This window comes from Bos javanicus, chromosome 1 (genome assembly GCF_032452875.1).
Source record: "Bos javanicus breed banteng chromosome 1, ARS-OSU_banteng_1.0, whole genome shotgun sequence".
Taxonomy (NCBI): Eukaryota; Metazoa; Chordata; class Mammalia; order Artiodactyla; family Bovidae; genus Bos; species Bos javanicus.
The window spans coordinates 50,461,817-50,484,395 of NC_083868.1; the positions used below are offsets into that span (position 1 = coordinate 50,461,817).

The following is a 22,579-nucleotide window of genomic DNA, read 5'->3' on the forward strand; positions in this document are numbered from 1 at the left end:
GGGTGGAGTCATGCAAGGACAGCAGTTCCTGGTCCTAATTGAAGCCAGGCTTTCAAACTTATCATATGCAAAAGTTCAGGTGAATTACATCATCTTCTGGCCAGGAGGCCTGTTAACATTTTAAGAAACTTATCTTTTTCTAAAGGTGATTATTCCAAAGTCAGGCACCAGCCTCCAAAAAGCATTGGACAAAGCTGCATTCCTATAGGGCAAAGGTGAGGTGGGCTCAATCAAGAAAAGAATTAACTCAAGGGTCCAAGGTTACAAACATTGAGGCTACTACTTACATTTCTATACACCCATTATATCAATCAATACACTGCCAAGGACACAGTAGGTAAGGAGTATGGAGACTTAGCAGCAAACATTGGCCCAATAAGTGAAAAACCCTTCACCAATACAATTTCTAATCAATCTTTTAACTACTCAAAGGAATCTGTGTTTAGACAGTTTAGACAGTTTAGAACATCTCCTGCCTCTCACAGTTGGGAGGCTCTGAACAATCCCATGTGGCCGGAAAAACCTATTCAGGCAGGCTAGAGGATTTCCAAAGGAGTTTGTAGGTTAAACACTGTCACACCCAGGAATTATTAACTGGAGCTGTAAGCTAACTCTTTTTCAGAGAGAGGTAGTGGGGGACAGCCCCCCGTAAAGTCAGAGGTGTAGGTGAAAGCACAAAGCAGAAAGTAGGCAGACTCTGGTTTTGGGGGTAGATGCTCGAGAATTTCCAGGGGGACTCCTGAGGCTTGATCCCGCCTTTGCGTATGCCGAGCCTCCTTCCTCATGACCTTTGTCATAGGCAGAGTTCCTCACGCTGGCTCCCGGCAGTGATAGAATTCCAGTTGAGCTATTCCAGATCCTGAAAGATGATGCTGTGGAAAGTGCTGCACTCAATATGCAATATGCCGGCTCCCAGCAATTTCCTATGTATGCAGGGTATTAACTGTCATTTCCAGGCAAAAGATATTAACTGACTAAACCCAGTTCATATCTAGTTGTTTAACAGGTGAAAAAATGTGAAAATATTAGTCATTCAGTCATGTCCAACTCTTTGCAACCCAATGAACTGTAGCCCACCAGGCTGCTCTGTCCATGGAATTCTCCAGGCAAGAATACTGGAGTGAGTAGTCATTCCCTTCTCAAAGGGATCTTCCTGACCCAGGGATTGAACTTCAGTCTCCTACATTGCAGGCAGATTCTTTACCATCTGAGCCATGTTTAATAGGAAACATGGAAACATGAAGACCTAGACCTAGAGATAATTCAATGACTTTTAAAATTATTTACTCCATTCACTCCATCATATTCTCTGAACATTGTTTTTATATCTGGAGGAAGTTAAATGTTACTTTTTGAGTTCTAAATTCTCTCCCACATTTTTTATAGTATAAGAACTACTGAAAAATTGAAAGAGTCAGAGATAAAGGAAAAAATGTAAGGCAGCATGATGTAGCCACAAGCTTATTCAGAAGTATATTAAAACCATAATTTCCTGATTGGTTACATTTAAGAGACCCTTGGCCACCATACTTCTTATCACTAAACTGAAAGTAAGCACCAACCAAACATTTATAATCTCAAAATACATGTTGTATGGATCTTGGAAATTTACCAAGAGATTTATCTTTTGCAACTGTGAAACTCATGACTATTTTCATGAAGTTTTTGTACAATATGAGGACAATGTGGAAGTCTAAAATTCACAAATATCTTTTGTCAGTTCTGCCTTATATAATGCTTTACTATTCTCCTACTGTCTTAGGGAAAAAAAACCAGGCAGTCCTAAATTGGCAAAAGACTAAAGAAGACTAGTCTTTAACCTCAAAACTTTAAGAAATATGGTTATATTAAGCCTTTCTAAAACTCTTCTCATTAGTATCTCTTAGTATATGGAAGAGGATCTTGCAAGAAATTTAATTTTAACTGAATTCTATTTTCAATCAATATTCTCTCTAAAATCAATGTTCCCATAAGGAAAGATTGACTCCCCGCTGAATGACTTGAAAATACAGGGTTAAAGGACCATTTATGGTACATTTTGAGTGACTTTCCTAGTGTATTACTACTTAACTGAAATCCTCAAAATTTAATGAGGTAAGTTTGCTGCTGCTGCTGCTAAGTCGCTTCAGTTGTGTCCGACTCTGTGCGACCCCATAGACGGCAGCCCACCAGTCTCTCCCATCCCTGGGATTCTCCAGGCAAGAACACTGGAGTAGGTTGCCATTTCCTTCTCCAATGCATAAAGTGAAAAGTGAAAGTGAAGTCGCTCAGTCGTGTCCGACTCTTAGCTACCCCATGGACTGCAGCCCACCAGGCTCCTCCGTCCATGGGATTTTCCAGGCAAGAGTACTGGAGTGGGGTGCCATTGCCTTCTTAAACATATTTCATAGTATCTAAGGCTCAGTGAATATTACCTGCCCAAGTTAATGCATGCAGTATATTATTCCGTATCCCGTATAAACTTTCAAATATATTTTGCTGCCTCACAAGGACTTCTTTGGAATTAAAACTTCATCTCTGACTTTAATTGCATGCTGGCATTTTATGTAGTGCTAGGGGTTGGAGGATGTGTTTTCAAGTGCAGAGCTGATGTGGCCTCTTTCCTTATATTAGACATCAAGCTAATCCAAGCTTTGATTTCTTTTTCCTTCACTACCCCATAGCCTGGCAGGCAGCCAAAAGAGGAATAAAAGACAATGCCCCATTATTCTATCAAAGCATAAATAATAGAAGAGACTAAATAGGAAATAAGACAATGTGGGAATGCTTGAGTCCCCATTCAGTCAGTCACAAGGTCGTGGCCCCCCAAAAGAGCAGAAGTGTCCATGGCCCTGCTCTCTCCTACTACATGTGAACTGAACCATTTCCAGTAGGAAGAGATAGCATCAAAATTTCCATTTTTATCTCTCTTTGAGTGCTTAGTCCCTCAGTCCTGTCTATCTCTTTGCAACCCCATGGACTGTAGCCCACCAGGCTCCTCTGTCCATGGGATTTCCCAAGCAAGAATACTGGAATGGGTTGCCATTTCCTTCTCCAGGGGATCTTTCTAACCCAGGGATCAAAACTGCATCTCCTGCATTGGCAGGTGAATTCTTTACCACTGAGCCACCAGAGAAGCCTGTCTATATACATGCATTTCACTTCAGTTAAGTTCAATTCAGTCACTCAGTCATGTCTGACTCTTTGCAACCCCATGAACCGCAGCACGCCAGGCCTCCCTGTCCATCAGCAACTCCTGGAGTCCACCCAAACCTATGTCCATCGAGTTGGTGATGCCATCCAACCATCTCATGCTCTGTCGTTCATTTCTCCTCCTGCCCTCAATCTTTCCCAGCATGAGGGTCTTTTCAAATGAGTCAGCTCTTCGCACCAGGTGGCCAAAGTATTGGAGCTTCAGCTTCAACATCAGTCTTTCCAATGAACACCGAGGACAGATCTCCTTTAGGATGGAATGGTTGGATCTCCTTGCAGTCCAAGGGACTCTCAAGAGTCTTCTCCAACACCACAGTTCAAAAGCATCAATTCTTTGGCACTCAGCTTTCTTCACAGTCCAACTCTCACATCCATACATGACCACTGGAAAAACCATAGCCTTGACTAGACAGACTTTGTTGGCAAAGTAATGTCTCTGCTTTTTAATATGCTGTCTAGGTTGGTCATAACTTTCCTTCCAAGGAGTAAGTGTCTTTTAGCATTTCACTTAATTTGTTTAATTTCATGTTGTTTTTTTTTTAAATCATTGTTTCAAAAGTGAAGGGAAGTCCTATTTCTCAAGTTTCTGCTTCTGCCCATACTGTTACCACATTACCCACCTAAAGGAAACACCTAAATCACCCACCTAAAGGAAACGCCTAAATCACCCACCTAAAGGAAATGCTTTGAACCATGATGCTGAATACATGCCAGTGGCATCCTGCTTTTGTGCACATTCAGTGTTGTTACATTTATTTTGATCCACTGATCCACTGACATAATGGTGGTTCCCATATCTGCTATTGCCCAAATGAAAGGCTGTCTTCTATTTTTCACTGCCAATATTAGGATTTCCTGTTTTGGTAGAGAGTTTCTTCGGACAGTCATTTGAAGAAATGCTAAAGATATCAAATCAAAACTTTAAGAAGTCCAACTATTCATTTTTCTTTATTTCCTTCTTCAAACCCCAAAACTGCTGACAAATGTCCTTCAGAGATGTGGGGCTTAGAGCCCTCCTCTCCTCTTCTAACTCTTTATTAAGGTTAGCCTAGGGGGAAGCTTACTTTGCTGAGAGCTGTGACCAAGGAATAAAGAAAAATAACTATTCTCATGGTTATGATCCTGATTACCTGCACAGGTATCAATGGCAGGTTTGCTGAGAGTGGCAATTCCACACTGCCAGGGTCCCAGTTGTAAATACCTGTGATCCTGGTGCCCTTCTGTGCTGTGTTCCAGGCATGCTATATAGTAGAAATCATAGAAAATGCCCTTTTAAACTAGGAAGTATTAATTCCTCATGTTGCCTCTCAGTTTTCAAATTTGTTATACATATGCCTACATTTGGAAAACCTAAAGTCCTATGAATTCTTTCATGTATGAGTTATTATACATGGCTATTGTTTTTATTTTCCAAATGTGCAACTCTGTTAGAACACTTTATGTATCCTTTCAAATGACACCACATTCCAAGATTATGATATATTGGCTATGTCTGCCATTCCTACCCCCTTCACTTTTCCTACCTCCTTTATCCCCTTTTAAATTTATGTTAGTTGAGCTATAGTTGATGTATAACATTGAATAAATTTAAAGTGTACCATGTGTTGATTTGATACATTTATATACTGCAATGTGATTTCCACTGTAGCATTAGTAACATCTCTATCCCATCTCTTAGTAACTCTAAAGCAAAGGCACATTTAGAAGACACTGCTGGATTTAGTTCCCTACCTTCTTTCAAAGAGATCTGGTAACAAATTTATAGTACTGGGGAAAATCTCACAAAAAAGTTAAAGAATCTTCTAAAATGTTACTTAAAAGCAACTTGAATGCTTAACAGCACTGCACTTACAGAAATAACACAGAGGAGTAGTTGAGAGAGAGGATTAAACTCTCTTCGGCCACTCAGTAGCTATGTGGCTGGGCAACAATCCAGGACTCACCATTGTTTTGAGTCCCTGTCACTTCCTGGGGACTTTCACATATATTCTACATTTATCCTCACACCAGCCCTAGGAGTAGACCCTACTGTCCCCCATTTACAGAAGAGCAAACATCTTAAGAGGAGGGACTTGTCTAAGGACTCAGCTCACACTTGACACATGAGGATTAGAACCCAGGTTTACTAACCTCAGGGTTAAGACTCTTCTCTCCACTTTACTGATTAGAGGGTCACCTCCAGAGCTTCTTCCAATATTAATTTGTTATTCTATTATTTAAATTTTATCTCATTTTAAAATTATAAAAAAGTTGACTGATGCATAACTCTCCACACAAGTAATTGTAATAATTTGTATTTTAACCGAAATGCTCATTGTTTATAAATGTCTTAACCTCCTTCCTTAAATCAATCAACTTAAAAAAAAATATTGACTGAAAATATTGCTCAAAAGAATGGTTTAAATAAAATTTTGTTCTCTTCCAGTAGTAGATAGATTTCTAACCTGTGTAATGCTTTCAAACCGCTAAAATTTCCAAAAATTAAAAAAGACACAGGGAGAGGGTGGGGAGATTTGGGAGAGCAGCATTGAAACATGTATAATATCATGTATGAAAAGAGTCACCAGTCCAGGTTCGATGCAGGATACTGGATGCTTGGGGCTGGTGCACTGGGACGACCCAGAGGGAGGGTATGGGGAGGGAGGAGGAAGGAGGGTTCAGGATGGGGAACACAGGTATACCTGTGGCGGATTCATTTCGATATTTGGCAAAACTAATACAATATTGTAAAGTTTAAAAATAAAATAAAATTTTTAAAAAAAGACACATCCATAAAATTATATTTATTTTTACCACATCAAGCTCTAAACTGAGCCCAAAAGTAATCAAGCCCAAGAGTAAGTTCTAGAGTTTTTTTCCCAGTTAGAGAGAGCAGACTCTCAGTAACAAAAATTTGTAAAATCTTCAAGTAAATCTTACATACATGCACTCAGTGAATACCTCCCTCCCCCAGCAGCAACACTAATTTATTTCTATTTAAAACATTTCACAGTGGTTAACACTTGGCATATTTGTATAACTGTGTAACTTGGCCCATAGATCCTGGAGCCAGACTACTGGAGTTTGAATCCTGGCTTTGCTGTTTGCTAGCTGTGTAACCACAAGCAAGTTTATTAGTGTACTTCAATGTAAAACAGAGGTATCCTAAAGCTATTATGCCTCAGTGTGCCCCAGGCCCTTTTCTAAATGCTTGGCCTGGGGCACAATGAGGCATAATAAGAGTTTTAGCAGTTATTTTTTTTGGACAGTGAGATTAAGAAAAGACGGGAATTTTTTTTCCTTTTTTTAATTTTAAAAATAATCAGTTTGAAGTTGCTCAACTCTCCTTCTACAAACATGTTCTACAAATATGTTTCATGTTACCCTTAACAAACTCTTTTTCATAATACCAAACTGTAAGCAGTGATTCTTAGCCTGATTTTACCTGACCAATATGCTGAAAAATATTGTGATTTTCCCTGAAAATCACAACTTCCTTAGAATTCTAGTCACTCCCTTCCTCTCAAGACCCCCTTCTTTTATTTGATAGAATTTTTTTGAAATCACAGAAATCACCCTTCATCCCTACACAAATACTAAATCCACCTATAAAGTGAGTAGAATTGGAAGTAGGAATGGTATCCAGTTTCTCATTGTACTTTTTGCCTGATTCTTGCAATTCTTGGCCATGAGGATAATGCTTTAGTTTTTCTCTATATAATAATTTTATATTAAGGTAAAATTTGCTTACATTTAATATGTAATTAAATATGTTTTGGTAAATGTATACACCATTGTAGCCATTATTCCAATCATGATATAGAGCACCCCATCACCCCTTTGGAATTCCTTCCTATACAGCCCTGTCATCCTTTTTCCCTTAGGCAATCACTATGCTGATTGCTATCAAAAGTATTATATTTTACCTATCTGTGAAAAAGCAGCTGGGTGTGTTCTGACTTTATACTGTTGTTGTTCAGTCACTAAGTTATGTTTGACTCTTTGAGACCCCGTGGACTATAGCATACCAGGCTTTCTTGTCCTTCACTATCTCCCAGAATTTGCTCAAACTCATGTCCATTGTGTTGATGATGCCATCCAAACATCTCATCCTCTGTCGTCCCCTTCTCCTCCTGCCATCCATCTTTCTCAGCATCACGGTTTTTTCCAATAAATTGGTTCTTTGCATCAGGTGGCCAAAGTATTGGAGCTTCAGCTTCAGCATCAGTCCTTGCAGTGAATATTCAGTGTTGATTTCCTTTAGGATTGACTGGTTGATCTCCTTGTACTCCAAGGGACTCTCAAGAGTCTTCTCCAACACCACAGTTTGAAAGCATCAATTCTTCGGTGCTTAGCCTTCTTTATAGTCCAACTGTCACTTCCATATACGACTACTGGGAAACCATAGCTTTGACTTATGCACCTTTGTCAGCAAAATGACTTCTCTGCTTTTTAAAACACTAGGTTTGTCATAATTTTCCTTCAAGGAGCAAGCATCATTTAATTTCATGGCTGCAGTCACTGTCTGCAGTGATTCTGGAGCCCAAAAAAAGAAAATCTGTCACTGCCTCCACTTTTTTCCCATCTATATGCCATGCAGTGATGGGACCAGGTGCCATGATCCTAATTTTTTGAATATTGAGTTTTAAGCCAGCTTTTTCACTCTCTTTTTCACCCTTGTCAAGAGGCTCTTTAGTTTAGACTTGATATTGGTGAACACTAATATCATAAGGAACAGTAAAAGGAAATACATAAGAAGTGTAATAAGGCCAGTTAGTTCAATTCAGTAAAAGAAATATATTTTGGGTGCCTATCTTATTCAGACAAGAAGGTATAAGTAAAACATGGTCCTTACTATCAAGGAGTTTACATTCAAGTCAAGGAGACTAAAGAGATTGACCACATTTGAAATGTTACAGGACAGATGCCTGGAGACCGGGGTGGAGACTCTATGATGGGAAGAGCTGGATCTCTCCATGTTTAAGGTCTGGAGAAAGCGAGACATGTCAGAATCTCAATCAGAAGCTTGAGAAGGCCATGACTTAGGGATAGGGACAAACCAGATGTAGACTGAATCTTACTAAAACTGCAACTGAGCTTCAACCTAGCTCAAACCCTGACCGAATTGAAGTCATCCTATCTGCTCACCTTTCTGCTTAACAAAGTAAAGGGGGGACCTTATTTGATGGAAAATAACATTGTGTGTAGACTCTTCTATTATTTTGTATATGGTGTCATGCAAAATAAAAAGGACTAGATTTACAAAGAGTCAAGAAAATATAATCAATAATCAAGAGGAAAAGCAGACAAGCGGATCTGTGAATTATTTGGGTATTGTAGTTAACAGACAAGGATATTAATAAAACTATAAATAATATATTGAAAGTGAAAGAAAGATGGCCAAAGGAGATGGAGTCAAAAATTGAAATTAACTTTAAAATATTTTTTAAAATATAATATTAAATATAAGTCTCCTGTATTGCAGTCAGACTCTTTACCATCTGAGCCACTGTCTAAGCCACCATATTACATTATATAATATTAAAATATATATTAAAATAGGTCTGAAATATATTAAAATAGGTTAGGGTTTGGGTTATTAAAAATATGTCTCTGGTAGATAAATTTAGAAGTAGATTGGCCACAGCAGTACAAAAGAGAAGCAAACTAGAATACAGATCAATAGAACACATAGAGGTTGAGGCACAGAGAGGAAAAGAATACATAGGATGCTTAAGAGAATAAGAGACACGTGGGACACATATAAAGGTCTACCTTATGTATCAATATAAGTGAAATCCCAGAAAGAATAAAGAGTAAGAATGTCCATCATCAATGAAATAAATCAGCCCAATAACAAGCTATACAGTAATGAGAATGAACAACCTACAACTACATGCAACATTATATGTGAATATCACAAACATAAAGTTGAGTTTAAATAAAAGGCAGATAGAAATGAATACATGTGGTATGATTCCATTTATAACAAATTATAAAAACAGATAAAACCATTCTGTGAAAAATCTGGATTGTGATAACCTTTGGGGAGGTAGCAGTGACTGGAAGGGAGTATAATGGGGGACTTCTACATCTGAAGCCATTCTGTTTCTTGAGCTAGTTGCCAGTTACCAGTTACATTCGTGCATCCACTTTTGAAAATTCATTGTACACTTTTTATGGGTACATTATCTTCTATGGATTTTATTGAGGTTGCATGTGTGCATGCTCAGTTGCTCAGTCACATCCAACTCTTTGGGACCCTATGGACTGTAGCTCGCCAGGCTCCTCTGTCCATGGGATTTTCCAGGCAAGAATACTAGAGTGGGTTGCCACTTCCTCCTCCAGGGGATCTTCTGACTCAGGGATCAAACCCACATCTCCTGGGTCTCCTGCAATGGCAAGTGAATTCTTTACCACTTCACTTCAGTTCAGTTAAGTCTCTCGTTGTGTCTGACTCTTTGCGACCCTATGGACTGCAGCACGCCAGGCCTCCCTGTCCATCACCACTTAGTCACCTGGAAAACTCCATTATTGAGGTTACTAAGACTTTATTTGTTACTAGTTAAGTAACTAATTAAGCTTCTCAGGTGGTTCAGTGGTAAAGAATCCACCTGCCAATGCAGGAGATACGGGTCCGATGTCTTGGTCAGGAAGATCCCATGGAGAAGGAAGTGACAATTCACTCCAGTATGCCTGCTGGGAAAACCCTATAGACAAAGGAGCCTGGTGAGATATAGTTTGTGGGGTTGCAAAGAGTCAGATGTGACTGAGCACACACACACAAAGTAACTAATTAGACAGTAGAACTCAAAAAATCTGTGATATGTATGCAGCTGCTGCTAAGTCGCTTCAGTCATGTCCGACTCTATGAGACTCCATAGACAGCAGCCCACCAGGCTACTCTGTCCCTGGGATTCTCCAGGCAAGAATACTGGAGTGGGTTGCCATTTCCTTCTCCAATGCACGCATGCATGCTAAGTCGCTTCAGTCGTGTCCAACTGTGTGACCGTATGGACAGCAGCCCACCAGGCTCCTCTGTCCACAGGATTCTCCAGGCAAGAATACTGGATATATATCCATCTACATTTTATATATATATATATATATATACAAACACACACCATTACATTATATATATATACCATTACATTATATATATACACCATCTATATTATAGATATATATATATATAATGGTATATATACCTTTATATTATATATGTAAATTCATATCTAAAAAGCCTCTTGATGAAGGTGAAAGAGGAGAGTGAAAAAGTTGGCTTAAAACTCAACATTCAGAAAGTGAAGATCATGGCATCTGGACCCATCATTTTATGGGAAATAGATGGGGAAACAGTGGAAACAGTGTCAGACTTTATTTTTGGGGCTCCAAAATCACTGCAGATGGTGACTGCAGCCATGAAATTTAAAGACGCTTACTCCTTAGAAGAAAAGTTATGACCAATCTAGATAACATATTGAAAAGCAGAGACGTTACTTTGCCAACAAAGGTCCATCTAGTCAAGGCTATGGTTTTTCCAGTGGTCATGTATGGATGTGAGAGTTGGACTGTGAAGAAAGCTGAGTGCCAAAGAATTGATGCTTTTGAACTGTGGTGTTGGAGAAGACTCTTGAGAGTCCCTTGGACTGCAAGGAGATCCAACCAGTCCATTCTGAAGGAGATCAGCCCTGGGATTTCTTTGGAAGGAATGATGCTAAAGCTGAAACTCCAGTACTTTGGCCACCTCATGCGAAGAGTTCACTCATTGGAAAAGACTCTGATGCTGGAGGGATTGGGGGCAGGAGGAGAAGGGGACAACAGAGGATGAGATGGCTAGATGGCATCACTGACTTGATGGACGTGAGTCTGAGTGAACTCCAGGAGTTGGTGATGGACACGGAGGGAGGCCTGGCGTGCTGTGATTCATGGGGTCGCAAAGAGTCGGACACGACTGAGCGACTGAACTGAACTGAAATTCATATCTGTCCTGTCACATATTATAGGACTCTCTCCTGCTTATGAACAATTTAGAAGACTGTCATTTAAGCTAAATTAAAAATTTTTTAATCACAAATTAAATTTAGGCTAAATATAATTAATGTCCCAATATGAATGAGCTGTATGTCTTTATCTCACTTGGACATAAAATATACACTCTTAAACACTATTAACACTTTTAAGTTGTGATTCTTGGCAAATGAGTTACAGAATTCTATTTAAAGCATAGCATATTCTCTAAAATTTTTCACTTTTAGGGAAAAATGGCATTTTCTACCCCAGCTTCTTTAATCAAGAAACACATCTGGTGTTATATAATTTTTAAAAGTGTAAGTATTACTAGGAATCATTGACTCAATAGACATAAGTTTGAGCAAACTCTGAGAGAAAGTTAAGGACAGGGAAGCCTGGCATTCTGCAGTCCATGGGATTGCAAAGAGTTAGACATGACTTAGCAACTGAACAACAATAACAATTACTAGGAATTATATAGCAACAATAATTTGAAGTACCATCACTGTGGTTTCCCTGATGACTTCTATTTCTCTTAGCATATATGTAATGCAACCCCAGGGTCAAGATAGTTTCAGTGAAATGTGTTCTATTACCAGTCAAGGCTCACAGATGTGGAATTGTTCATCCTAAGGGCATATGTGTATTTGATGTAAAACATTTGCTTTTAAAAGGTACATTAATGTGAACTCTAATATTAAAAATGTGCAGTTGCTCAGTTGTGTCTGACTCTGCAACCCCATGGTCTGCATGGGATAGGCTTCCCTATTCTTCACCAACTCCCAGAGCTTGCCTAAACTCATGTCCATTGAGTTAGTGATGCCATCCAACCATCTTGTCCTCTGTTGTCCCCATCTCCTCCTGCCTTCAATATTTCTCAGCTTCAAGATCTTTTCCAATCTGTTGGCTCTTCACATGAGGTGGCCATAGTATTAGAGCTTCAACTTCAGCCTCAGTCCTTCCAATGAATATTCAGGACTGATTTCCTTTAGGATTGACTCATTTGATCTCCTTAGGGTTCAAGGGACTCTCAAGAGTCTTCTCCAACACCACAGTTGGAAAGCATCAGTTCTTTGGCGCTCAGCCTTCTTTATGGTGCAACTCTCACATCCATACATGACCACTGGAAAAACCATAGCTTTGACTACATGGACCTCTGTCAGCAAAGTAAAGTGTCTGCTTTTTAATACACTGTCTAGGTTTGTCATAGCTTTTCCTTCAAGGAGCTAGCATCTTTTAATTTCATGGCTGCAGTCACCATCCACCGTCCACCGATTTTGGAGCCCAAGAAAATAGCCTGTCACTGTTTCCATTGTTTCTCCATCTGTTTGTTATGAAGTGATGTGACTGAATGCTGTGATCTTTGTGTTTTGAATGTTGAGTTTTAAACCAGTTTTTAAGAAAAGTTAAATATGTTTGTCAATGTGATAATGTGTATTTAATTCTCTTATAGGACTGCATCAAAACATGTAAACAAGGACCTTGGTAATATGGAAGAAAACAAAAAGTTAGAAGAAAACAATCACAAAACAGAAGCCTAAGAGAGAAATTGTTCCACTTGTCATCCAGGTGGGTAGGCTATGTGAGGTTTACAAAGATAATTCCCAGGAAAATATGAAACATTCTAGTGATAAAAGGGAAGGCCTTGACATTAACATGCATTATAATTGCAGCTTTAAAAACAGGAAGAAATTTTTTCCAAAGAAAACTTTGGCTACTCAGAAAGGTATTCTCAGAAGAATGGAATCTCAATGGACTCCCCATCCTCAAGCAAATCATTGTCCTCAGGATAATGAACTCAATTTAGAGATTTTAACATTCAATGAGCATTTTCAGTCTAATGCCAAAAATTTTGCTGAGTATAAAAAGCTTAATTTTATAAATTGATGTTTTGGTTAGGTAAGAGCCATTCTCATATTTTACTTTAAAAAGCAATTATGAGAACAATTTTAAAATATAAAAATTTTAATCCAAGGGTTTAATATACTTAGAAGGGTCAGTGTATTTATGCAGCCATTTCTCAAATCATTCTAATGAAAAGATGAACAAATTTGTATGTGTGTACACACAACTTTTCCAAATAGTGTATATATGTATGTATCTATATATGCATATATATGTGTATATAATGTACATATTGATATTATATACATACATATATATTGCATATATCTATATATAATAGCTATATGAATTTGATTTTAAAGACAGTTTCCAAGAGGTATGTTTCCATGGTATTGCCACCTGCAATTTGAACATTTTATTTTTATTTATGTTCTCTCAAGCCAGTCCAACAGAGAAGTCATTTGGACAAATTATTTTTTATGTCCTTGAGAATAAGTGTTACCATACTTTATTCATATATGTAAAAGTCCCCAACAACCACAGTGAAATTTGGTTGATTGTAAGTAAACCACAAGTTTAACAGTTTGAGTAGGTTACCTAAGTTTATCTCATAAAGGAGATGAGAACAAGGGAAGGAATTGAAATTAGAGGGATGCACAAAGGAAAGAAAAATAAAATGACTGAAATAAGACATTTTTAAAATCTGAAAACCAGAATTTCAAAATGATGGGGTGAAAGGAGTAAAAACTGAATTCCTTCCCCATACTGCCTTCCACTGCAGGCCAAGCATGCAGCATTCCCACCTGATTTTTATTTCTGCTTCTCTAGGATTCATTCCTCAATCCTTTATAAACATAGAGTTTGCCTTCTGTTTTCTTCAAAATCAGATAGAGTAAATTCTCAAAGGAAAATGAGCTTGAATACAAAGCCTACAAAATATGGTGTGATTTGAAGGGATAAATGAGATTTTTAACCTGAAAAGAAACAGAATGAAATATTTTCCTGGAAAACCTTATAATTTTCATAAGAATTAAGCAAGATTCCCCAAAATAAAGACTTTCAACAATTCAGAAAAAATAAATTATTAATCAAAGAGCTGCAACAATACCTGGGATTGCAGCTAGGTTCAGGAATGATAGAGTTTTATAAAAAGTTCTTGTGAAAAAAAAAAAAAAAGTTCTTGTGAAGTATCACATTTAGTATAAAGCATATACCAATTGTAAAAAGTGATTGCTATGGTAACTTATCTGAATTGTGTTTTTTTTATAATTTCAGAAAAAAACTATATAGAACAATTGAAGCATGAACGTGGATTGTATTTAAGACATATACAAAGACACTGATAGCAATTCATGGTTCAAGTATTAAGCAGTTCATTCTACCAAGCTGTCACAGGATTTCAGGAATTATCTCAAGTAAAACAATGAAATGAAATTACAAACAATAACAAGTTTTGGCAGCCATGATGATAGGTCATATGTTGTGTTGGTTTGATTTTTTTCTGTAAATGTCTGCACTGAGAATTTCTTTTTGGTTTGCCTTTTATGTAAATTTTTTACGTAGCTATTTTTATACACTGTAAGCTTTGTTCTGGGAGTTGCTGTTAATCTGATGTATAATGTGATGTTTTTATTTTAATTGTTTATATGAATAATCTGAGCAGGTACCTTTCTGATTCTGATTGCTATCAGTAATCCCCCCAAACTTTCTCACAAGCACCTAAATCCCAAAGGTGGAAGCTTGTGAAGATTGGGGACACACATTGCCCTAATCAAAAACTGATTTTTATCACTAGGGAGGAGCAGGCAGAGAGTCAGGTTGATAAGCACCAGATGAACTATTTCTGTGAATGTGCCACCAGCTGACTCTCAGAAGCAATCACACACACATATGGACATACACATAATAATAAATAGTACTCCCAAACTGAGGCTTTTTCTTGTTATGAAAAAAAACAGCACACAGAACTTGGGTACCATTTACCTTTAGAGACACCTGCTAGTAAATTATTTTCTGTCAAAATAAAAAGAAAGTCAGTGTATAAGAGACAGTTTGGAAAACTCATGGCTAACATTCCCATTTTCATAGGTTACAATGTAAATCACTGGAACTGAAAATTGGAGTTAAATCCTTTGGGTTATCCACTGCCTTAAAATTATACCTATTTCCTTTAAAAAAAAGATATCAGTCAGAATTGGAGATTTTTAACAGTGATCATTATCAAAGCTGTGTTATTTTCCACAGAATATAGAATATATATTTTTTTCGTGTGTGTTTTTGTTAACTATGCTACAGATATTGAATGCACCTTGAGATCATTTAGTGTTTTTAACTGGTACATAATTTATCAAGCAGTATGTTAAAGTGTAATAATAAAATGTCTATGTATCTTTAGTTACATTCAAATTTGTAACTTTATAAACATGTTTTATGCTGGAGGAACTCTATAGGGTGGTAGTATTAAATGAAAATTTTTGAGGTAGACTGGATATGGGCCAATAGCTACTTGTGACTAGACTTTTAAACTTTGCTCTTTCAAGTAGAAGCCTGGTTTCTGGGAGAACATGGCATGGCCGTTTTTGTCCCAAGATTTACATAATTTTATCCAAAAAAAAATGAACATCAGATTCCCAGGTGTAGAACTGTGTTCTTTGGGAGGAAAGGAAAACTGGTGTTTGTTTTTTAGATTGATGGAATAATTAATTAGGAAGGCAATGAAAAATAAATTAAAGGTTAAAGTCAGAAGAATATTAGGAATAAATACTTTGCCACTTTTGCATTATTTAGAAATACACATTGTTGTACATTTGTAAACCATTTGCTGTCTGAGCAATAGTGACTCAGTTTAATAAAAGCTTCCTATAGTGTATTGGTATGAATTAAATACATAAAATATCCTATTTAGACTCAATGCTGTATAAAATATGATGGGAAAAAAGAAAATATGTTATTTTTGCCTCTAAACTTTGATTTATTGAAGTTTTATTTGGCAGAAAAAAAATTGAATCTTGGTCAATATTTAAACCAAAGTGAAAGGGGAAAAACCAAAGTTATTTGTTCTGCATGGCTATGCCATTCTGTTATCTCTGTAAATACTGTGATTTCTTTTTTTCTTTTATCTTAGAATTTTGTTAAAAAAATTCTAAAAATTTTAAACACCTCCTTTCCATAATAAACCATGAACACTAAAATTAAGTTACTTTCATATGAATATTTTTTTTCTTTTGGTGTGAGAGATCAAAGGTTCAAAGTTTAACTCCTGAGATATATTTGCAGAAAGAAGCAATGTGACAATAGAAAGAGAGTTTTATACTACAATTATTTCTTGGCTTCTAATAAGTCTGAAAAGAGCTGTCAGAACCTAGAGAGCAGAACATGGGAAACTCTGAGCTATGGACTGAAAGCAGAAAATTTGCCAGGGGGAAGAAAGAGACAATATTGTTATCTGTGGATCAGTGCCTGGATAAAAAAGAAAGCTTGTGTGTGTGCCCGCAACCATCAGCACAGCAAGGCTGGGAAGGAAGATGATACACCAATTCTCAACTTTGAGGTTCCATCTTTCCAACTTAACTCTTTGACAACAGGAGACAGTTGTTTGCCAGTTCAAGGTTCACTCCCTATCTGTGATTACAGGAATTGTATGTGGAAATGGATTAACATACCCATCTATACCTAAAATAATAAAACTGAAATATGTCTTCACATCTCTCACAGCTGGTCTGCCTCTTGTCTAAACTAGGATGTCAATGCATAGAAAGTAGTTGTCTTTATTATAGAGTTGAAAACTCACTGTGAGTCCCCATCGCCCTGGAGAGGTAATGCAGCAAAATAAAATTGTCTCTGCCTTCCTATTATGTCAAGTGGGCCACTTCAGCTAGTCCTCGATTTCACAAGTGGTGATTTCTGTAATATGTGTCTCCATTTTCAACCATGGGATCATGCTTATGTGGGTGTCCCATGTGGCTGTCCTCGGAACTGAACTAAGAGGACCCTTACCTATTTCTTCACTTCCTCTCTAACACTTCATTCAGCATACTATTTGACATTACCTAGGAATGAACCTAGAAATGCCTCCCCCTCAAAATAAGGTAAAGCTAGCTATGTGTGTCAGAGAAAGTTCAGTTCATTTCAGTCGCTCAGTCATATCCAACTCTGTGACTCCATGGACTGCAGCATGCCAGAGAAAGTAATTAATATTTGTTGAGCCCGTACTGTGAGCTCTGCCCATCTATATATTATCTTATTTAATCCTTAAAAGTTATAAGTTGTATTAAATATCTTCCATTTAAGAGAAGAAAACTAAGCTTTAGAGAGATACTATAACTCCTGAGTACATTTACCTTCTAAGTAGGTAAGTAAGGTATCAAACCAGATCTGATTCTAAAGGCTGGGCTCACCAAAATCTATTATAGTTCCACACTTCTTTAATAAAGAGATCCTCCTTTTCATGATATGTAAAACTGAGAAATATTAATTGGTACATGAACTGCTTATACCATCTATAAAGGATTATTCCTAGATATTCAAATGACTAAATATACAAATACTATAATATTTTAATATTATATATTAGAAATTATATATTTAAATTGTATAATGTGTGTTCAAACAATTTTGTATTTAAATTTAATATATCACATCACATTGTTAAGTACTTCCTATACACACACATACATATATATATATATCACATATACGTGCACCACATAACTTTTTTTTTTTAATTGGAGGCCAATTACTTTACAATATTATAATATATTTTGCCATACATTGACATGAATCAGCCATGGGTGTACATGTGTCCCCCATCCTGAACCCTCTTCCCACTTCCCTCCCTCCCTCAGGGTTGTCCCAATGCACCAGCTTTGAGTGCCCTGTTTCATGCATTAAACTTGGACTGGTGATCTATTTCACATATGGTAATATACATGTTTCAATTCTATTCTCTCAAATCATCCCACTCTCACCTTCTCCCACAGAGTCCAAGTCTGTTCTTTATATCTGTGTCCCTTTTGCTGTGTCACATATATGGTCATTGTTACCATCTTTCTAAATCCATATATATGCGTTAATATACTATATTAGTATTTCTCTTTCTGACTTACTTCACTCTGTATAATAGGCTCCAGTTTCATCCACCTCATTAGAACTGACTCAAATACATTCCTTTTAATGGCTGAGTAATATTCCATTGTGTATATGTACCACAGCTTTCTTATCCATTTGTATGCCGATGGACATCTAGGTTGCTTCCATGTCCTGGCTATAGTAAACAATGCTGCGATGAACATTGGGGTACACGTGTCTCTTTCAGTTCTGGTTTCCTTGGTGTGTATGCCCAGCAGTGGGATTGCTGGGTCATATGGCAGGTCTGTTTCCAGTTTTTAAAGGAATCTCCACACTGTTCTCCATAGTAGCTGTACTAGTTTGCATTCCCACCAACAGTGTAAGAGGGTTCCCTTTTCTCCACACCATCTCCAGCATTTATTGTTTGTAGACTTTTTTTGATAGCAGCCATTCTGACCAGAGTGAGATGGTACCTCATTGTGGTTTTGGTTTGCATTTCTCCGATAATGAGCGATGTTAAGCATCTTTTCATGTGTTTGTTAGCAATCTGTATGTATTCTTTGGAGAAATGTCTGTTTAGTTCTTTGGACCATTTTTGATTGGGTCTTTTATTTTTCTCATATTGAGCTGCAGGAGCTGCTTGTATATTTTTGAGATTAGTTGTTTGTCAGTTGCTTCATTTGCTATTATTTTCTCCCATTCTGAAGGCTGTCTTTTCACCTTGCTTATAGATTCCTTCGTTGCACAAAAGCTAAGTTTAATTAGGTCCCATTTGTTTATTTTTGCTTTTATTTCCATTACTCTGGGAGGTGGGTCATAGAGGATCCTGCTGTGATGTATGTCAGAGAGTGTTTTGCCTATATTTTCCTCTAGGAGTTTTATAGTTTCTGGTCTTACATTTAGATCTTTAATTCATTTTGTGTTGGGAGCCTCATTAGACATTACTGACAAAATGAAGGCACGGCCCCAGACCCCTCTTCTCATTCTGTAGGCACTGCCCCAGGATGAAGGAGTTAGGCCTTGTAATTCTGACTTGTCTTTTCCTTTCCTTGGCTAAGTTGACTGAAAAGGAATATTAAGGTGCTTATTGTTCCTGAGAAGAGCATGAGAAGGCACAAAGCCTTCTGCAGCTGTGCTCAGAAAATAATTCATAAAGTTAACCATTGACATTTGTTCAAGGATTTTTACAAAAGAGTGTTCCAGGATGAGTACATAGGCCATAGCTTGGGGCCATGGGAGGGATTGCTATCTGAAGCCTATTTGTGAGGAGAATGTTTATGGCAAAGGAGTTTACTGAATTTAGGGCTTAGAAATAATTAAAACAGTTAGAAGTTAAAGATTTAAGGAATGTTGTAAAGTTAACATATTTTACTATAGCTTATAGAAGTTAGGAAATTTTATTTTATTTTATTTTATTTAGAAGTTAGGAATTTTTAGAGACACTATAGCTAGAAGCCTTTTTAAGAGATAGTGAGTTCAGGATGTTAGGGGCAAACAGGATTTAGGAAGATAAGTACTAAACTGAGGAATGTAGCATGAGTTACTAGGTAATCACAAGTTAACTATAGGACACGTTAGAGGAGGTAGATAATAGATGATAAGGCTGATTCCAAAAGAATCACTGAAGCAGGAACTCTGTTTGAAGAGCAACAATGATTTATGGAGATAATAAATCTGGGACAGGGGGAACTGAAAATGTCAAACCTCTGGTCTAATGTTTTTGTAAAAGTATAAAAGAGAATCTTAAACTTGAAATAAACAGGCAGTCCAAGAAAAATAAGAGGCTGTCTCATTCGCCGACACCGTTCACCTCTTCAGGTTGAATCCCTGGTTGCTGGAGTTGGAATTGCTCAGGCAATTTTGAGTTTATTTTTGTGTATGGTGTTAGAAAGTATTCTAGTTTCATTCTTTTACCAGTGGTTGACCAGTTTTCACATCACCACTTGTTAAAGAGATTGTCTTTTCTCCATTGTATATTCTTGCCTCCTCTGTCAAAGATAAGGTGTCCATAGGTGCATGGACTTATCTCTGGGCTTTCTATTTTTTCCATTGATCTATGGTTCTGTCTGTGTGCCAGTACCATACTGTTTTGACGACTGTAGCTTTGTAGTATTGCCTGAAGTCAGGCAGATTGCTTCCTCCAGTTCCATTTTTCTTTCTCAAGATTGCTTTGGCTATTCGAGGTTTTTTATATTTCCATACAAATTGTGATATTATTTGTTCTAGTTCTGTGAAAAATATTATTGGTAGCTTGACAGGGATTACGTTGAATCTATAGATTGCTTTGGGTAGTATACTCATTTTCACTATATTGATTCTTCCAATCCATGAACATAGTATATTTCTCCATCTAAGAAATCTTCGATTTCTTTCATCAGTGTTTTATAGTTTTCTATATTTAAGTCTTTGTTTCTTTAGGTAGATTTATTTCCAAGTATTTTATTCTTTTCATTAAAATGGTGAATGGAATTGTTTCCTTCTCTTTCTGTTTTCTCATTGTTAGTGTAGAGGAATGCAAGGGATTTATGTGAATTAATTTTATATCCTACAACTTTATAATATTCATTGGCTAGCTCTAGTAATTTTCTGGTGGTGTCTTTAGGGTCTTCTATGTAGAGGATCATGTCATCTGCAAACAGGGAGAGTTTACTTCTTCTTTTCCAGTCTGGACTCCTTTTATTTCTTTTTACTCCCTGATTGCTGTGGCTAAACCTTTCAAAACTATGTTGAATAGAAGTGGTGAGAGTGGGCATCCTTGTCTTGTTCCTTACTTTAGGGGAAATGCTTTCAATTTTTCACCATTGAGGATAATGTTTTCTGTGGGTTTATCATATATCACTTTTATCATGTTGAGGTATGTTCCTTCTATGCCTGCTTTCTGGAGAGTTTTTATTATAAATGTACATTGAATTTTGTCAAAGGCTTTCTCTGCATCTATTGAGATAATCATATGGTTTTTATCTTTCAATTTGTCAATGTGGTGTATCACATTGATTTGTGAATAGTGAAGAATCCTTGCATCCCGGTATAAAGCCTACTTAGTCATGATGTATGATCTTTTTAATATGTTGTTGGATTCTGTTTGCTAGAATTTTGTTGATGATTTTTGCTTCTATGCTCATCAGTGATACTGGCCTGTTCAGTTCAGTTAAGTCACTCAGTTGTCTCCAACTCTTTGTGACTCCATGGAGCAAAGCATGCCAGGCCTCCCTGTCCATTAACAACTCCCGGAGATTACTCAAACTCATCTCCATTGAGTCAGTAATACCATCCAACCATCTCATCCTCTATCATCCCCTTCTCCTCCTGCACTCAATCTCTCCCAGCATCAGGGTCTTTTCAAATGACACAGCTCTTTGCCTCAGGTGGACTAAGTATTGGAGTTTCAGCTTCAACATAAGTCCTTCAAATGAACACATAGGACTAATCTCCTTTAGAATAGACTGGTTGGATCTCCTTGCAGTCCAAGGGACTCTCAAGAGTCTTCTCCAACACCACAGTTCAAAACCATCAATTCTTCGGTGCTCAGCTTTCTTTATAGTCCAATTCTCACATCCATACATGACTACTGGAAAAACCATAGCCTTGACTAGACAGACTTTTGTTGACAAAGTAATGTCTTTGCTTTTAATATGCTATCTAGATTGGTCATAACTTCCTTCCAGGGAGTAAATGTCTTTTAATTTCATGGCTATAGTGACCATCTTCAGTGATTTTGAGCCAAAAAAATAAATAAATAAAGTGTAAGGGAGTAAGTGTCTTTTAATTTCATGGCTATAGTGACCATCTTCAGTGATTCTGAGACAAAAAAAAAAATAAAGTCAGCCATTGTTTCCACTGTTTCCCCATCTATTTGCTATGAAGTGATGGTACCAGATGCCATGATCTTAGTTTTCTGAATGTTGAGCTTTAAGCCCATTTTTTCACTCTCATTTTTCACTTTCACCAGGAGGCTTTTTAGTTCTTCTTCACTTTCTGTCATAAGGGAAGTGTCTTCTGCATATCTGAGGTTATTGATATTTCTTCCGGCAATCTTGATTCCAGCTTGTGCTTCATCCACCCCGGTGTTTCTCATGATGTACCATGCATATAATTAAATAAGCAGGGTGACAATATACAACCTTGTCATACTCCATTTCTAATTTGGAACCAGTCTGTTGTTCCATGTCCAATTCTAACTTTTGTTTCCTGACCCGCATACAGATTTCTCAAGAGGCAGGTCAGGTGGTCTGATATTCCATCTTTTGAAGAATTTTCCACAGTTTGTGGTAATCCACACAGTCAAAGGCTTTGGCATAGTCAATAAAGTAGACAGATGTTTTCTGAAACTCTCTTGTTTTTTTGATGATCCAGCAAATGTTGGCAATTTGATCTCTGGTTCCTCTGCCTTTTCTAAAACCAGCTTGAACATCTGGAATTTCGCCATTCATGTACTGTTGAAGCCTGGCTTGGAAAATTTTGAGCATTACTGTGCTAGTGTGTG

The 22,579-nt window shown here is 37.3% G+C and overlaps 1 protein-coding gene across 2 annotated transcripts in view; it reads left to right on the top strand.

Moving 5' to 3' along the window:
* ALCAM (activated leukocyte cell adhesion molecule) overlaps window positions 1-16,740 on the top strand; it is a 228,626-nt gene extending 211,886 nt beyond the window's left edge. For both annotated transcript variants that reach the window (XM_061384142.1, XM_061384211.1), the window contains 2 exons: window positions 12,638-12,753; window positions 14,305-16,740. In XM_061384142.1, coding sequence (XP_061240126.1) covers window positions 12,638-12,725 — 88 coding nt within the window. In that variant the 3' untranslated portion in view covers window positions 12,726-12,753; window positions 14,305-16,740. The remainder of the gene's footprint in view (window positions 1-12,637; window positions 12,754-14,304) is intronic.
* Window positions 16,741-22,579: the final 5,839 nt, after the last annotated feature.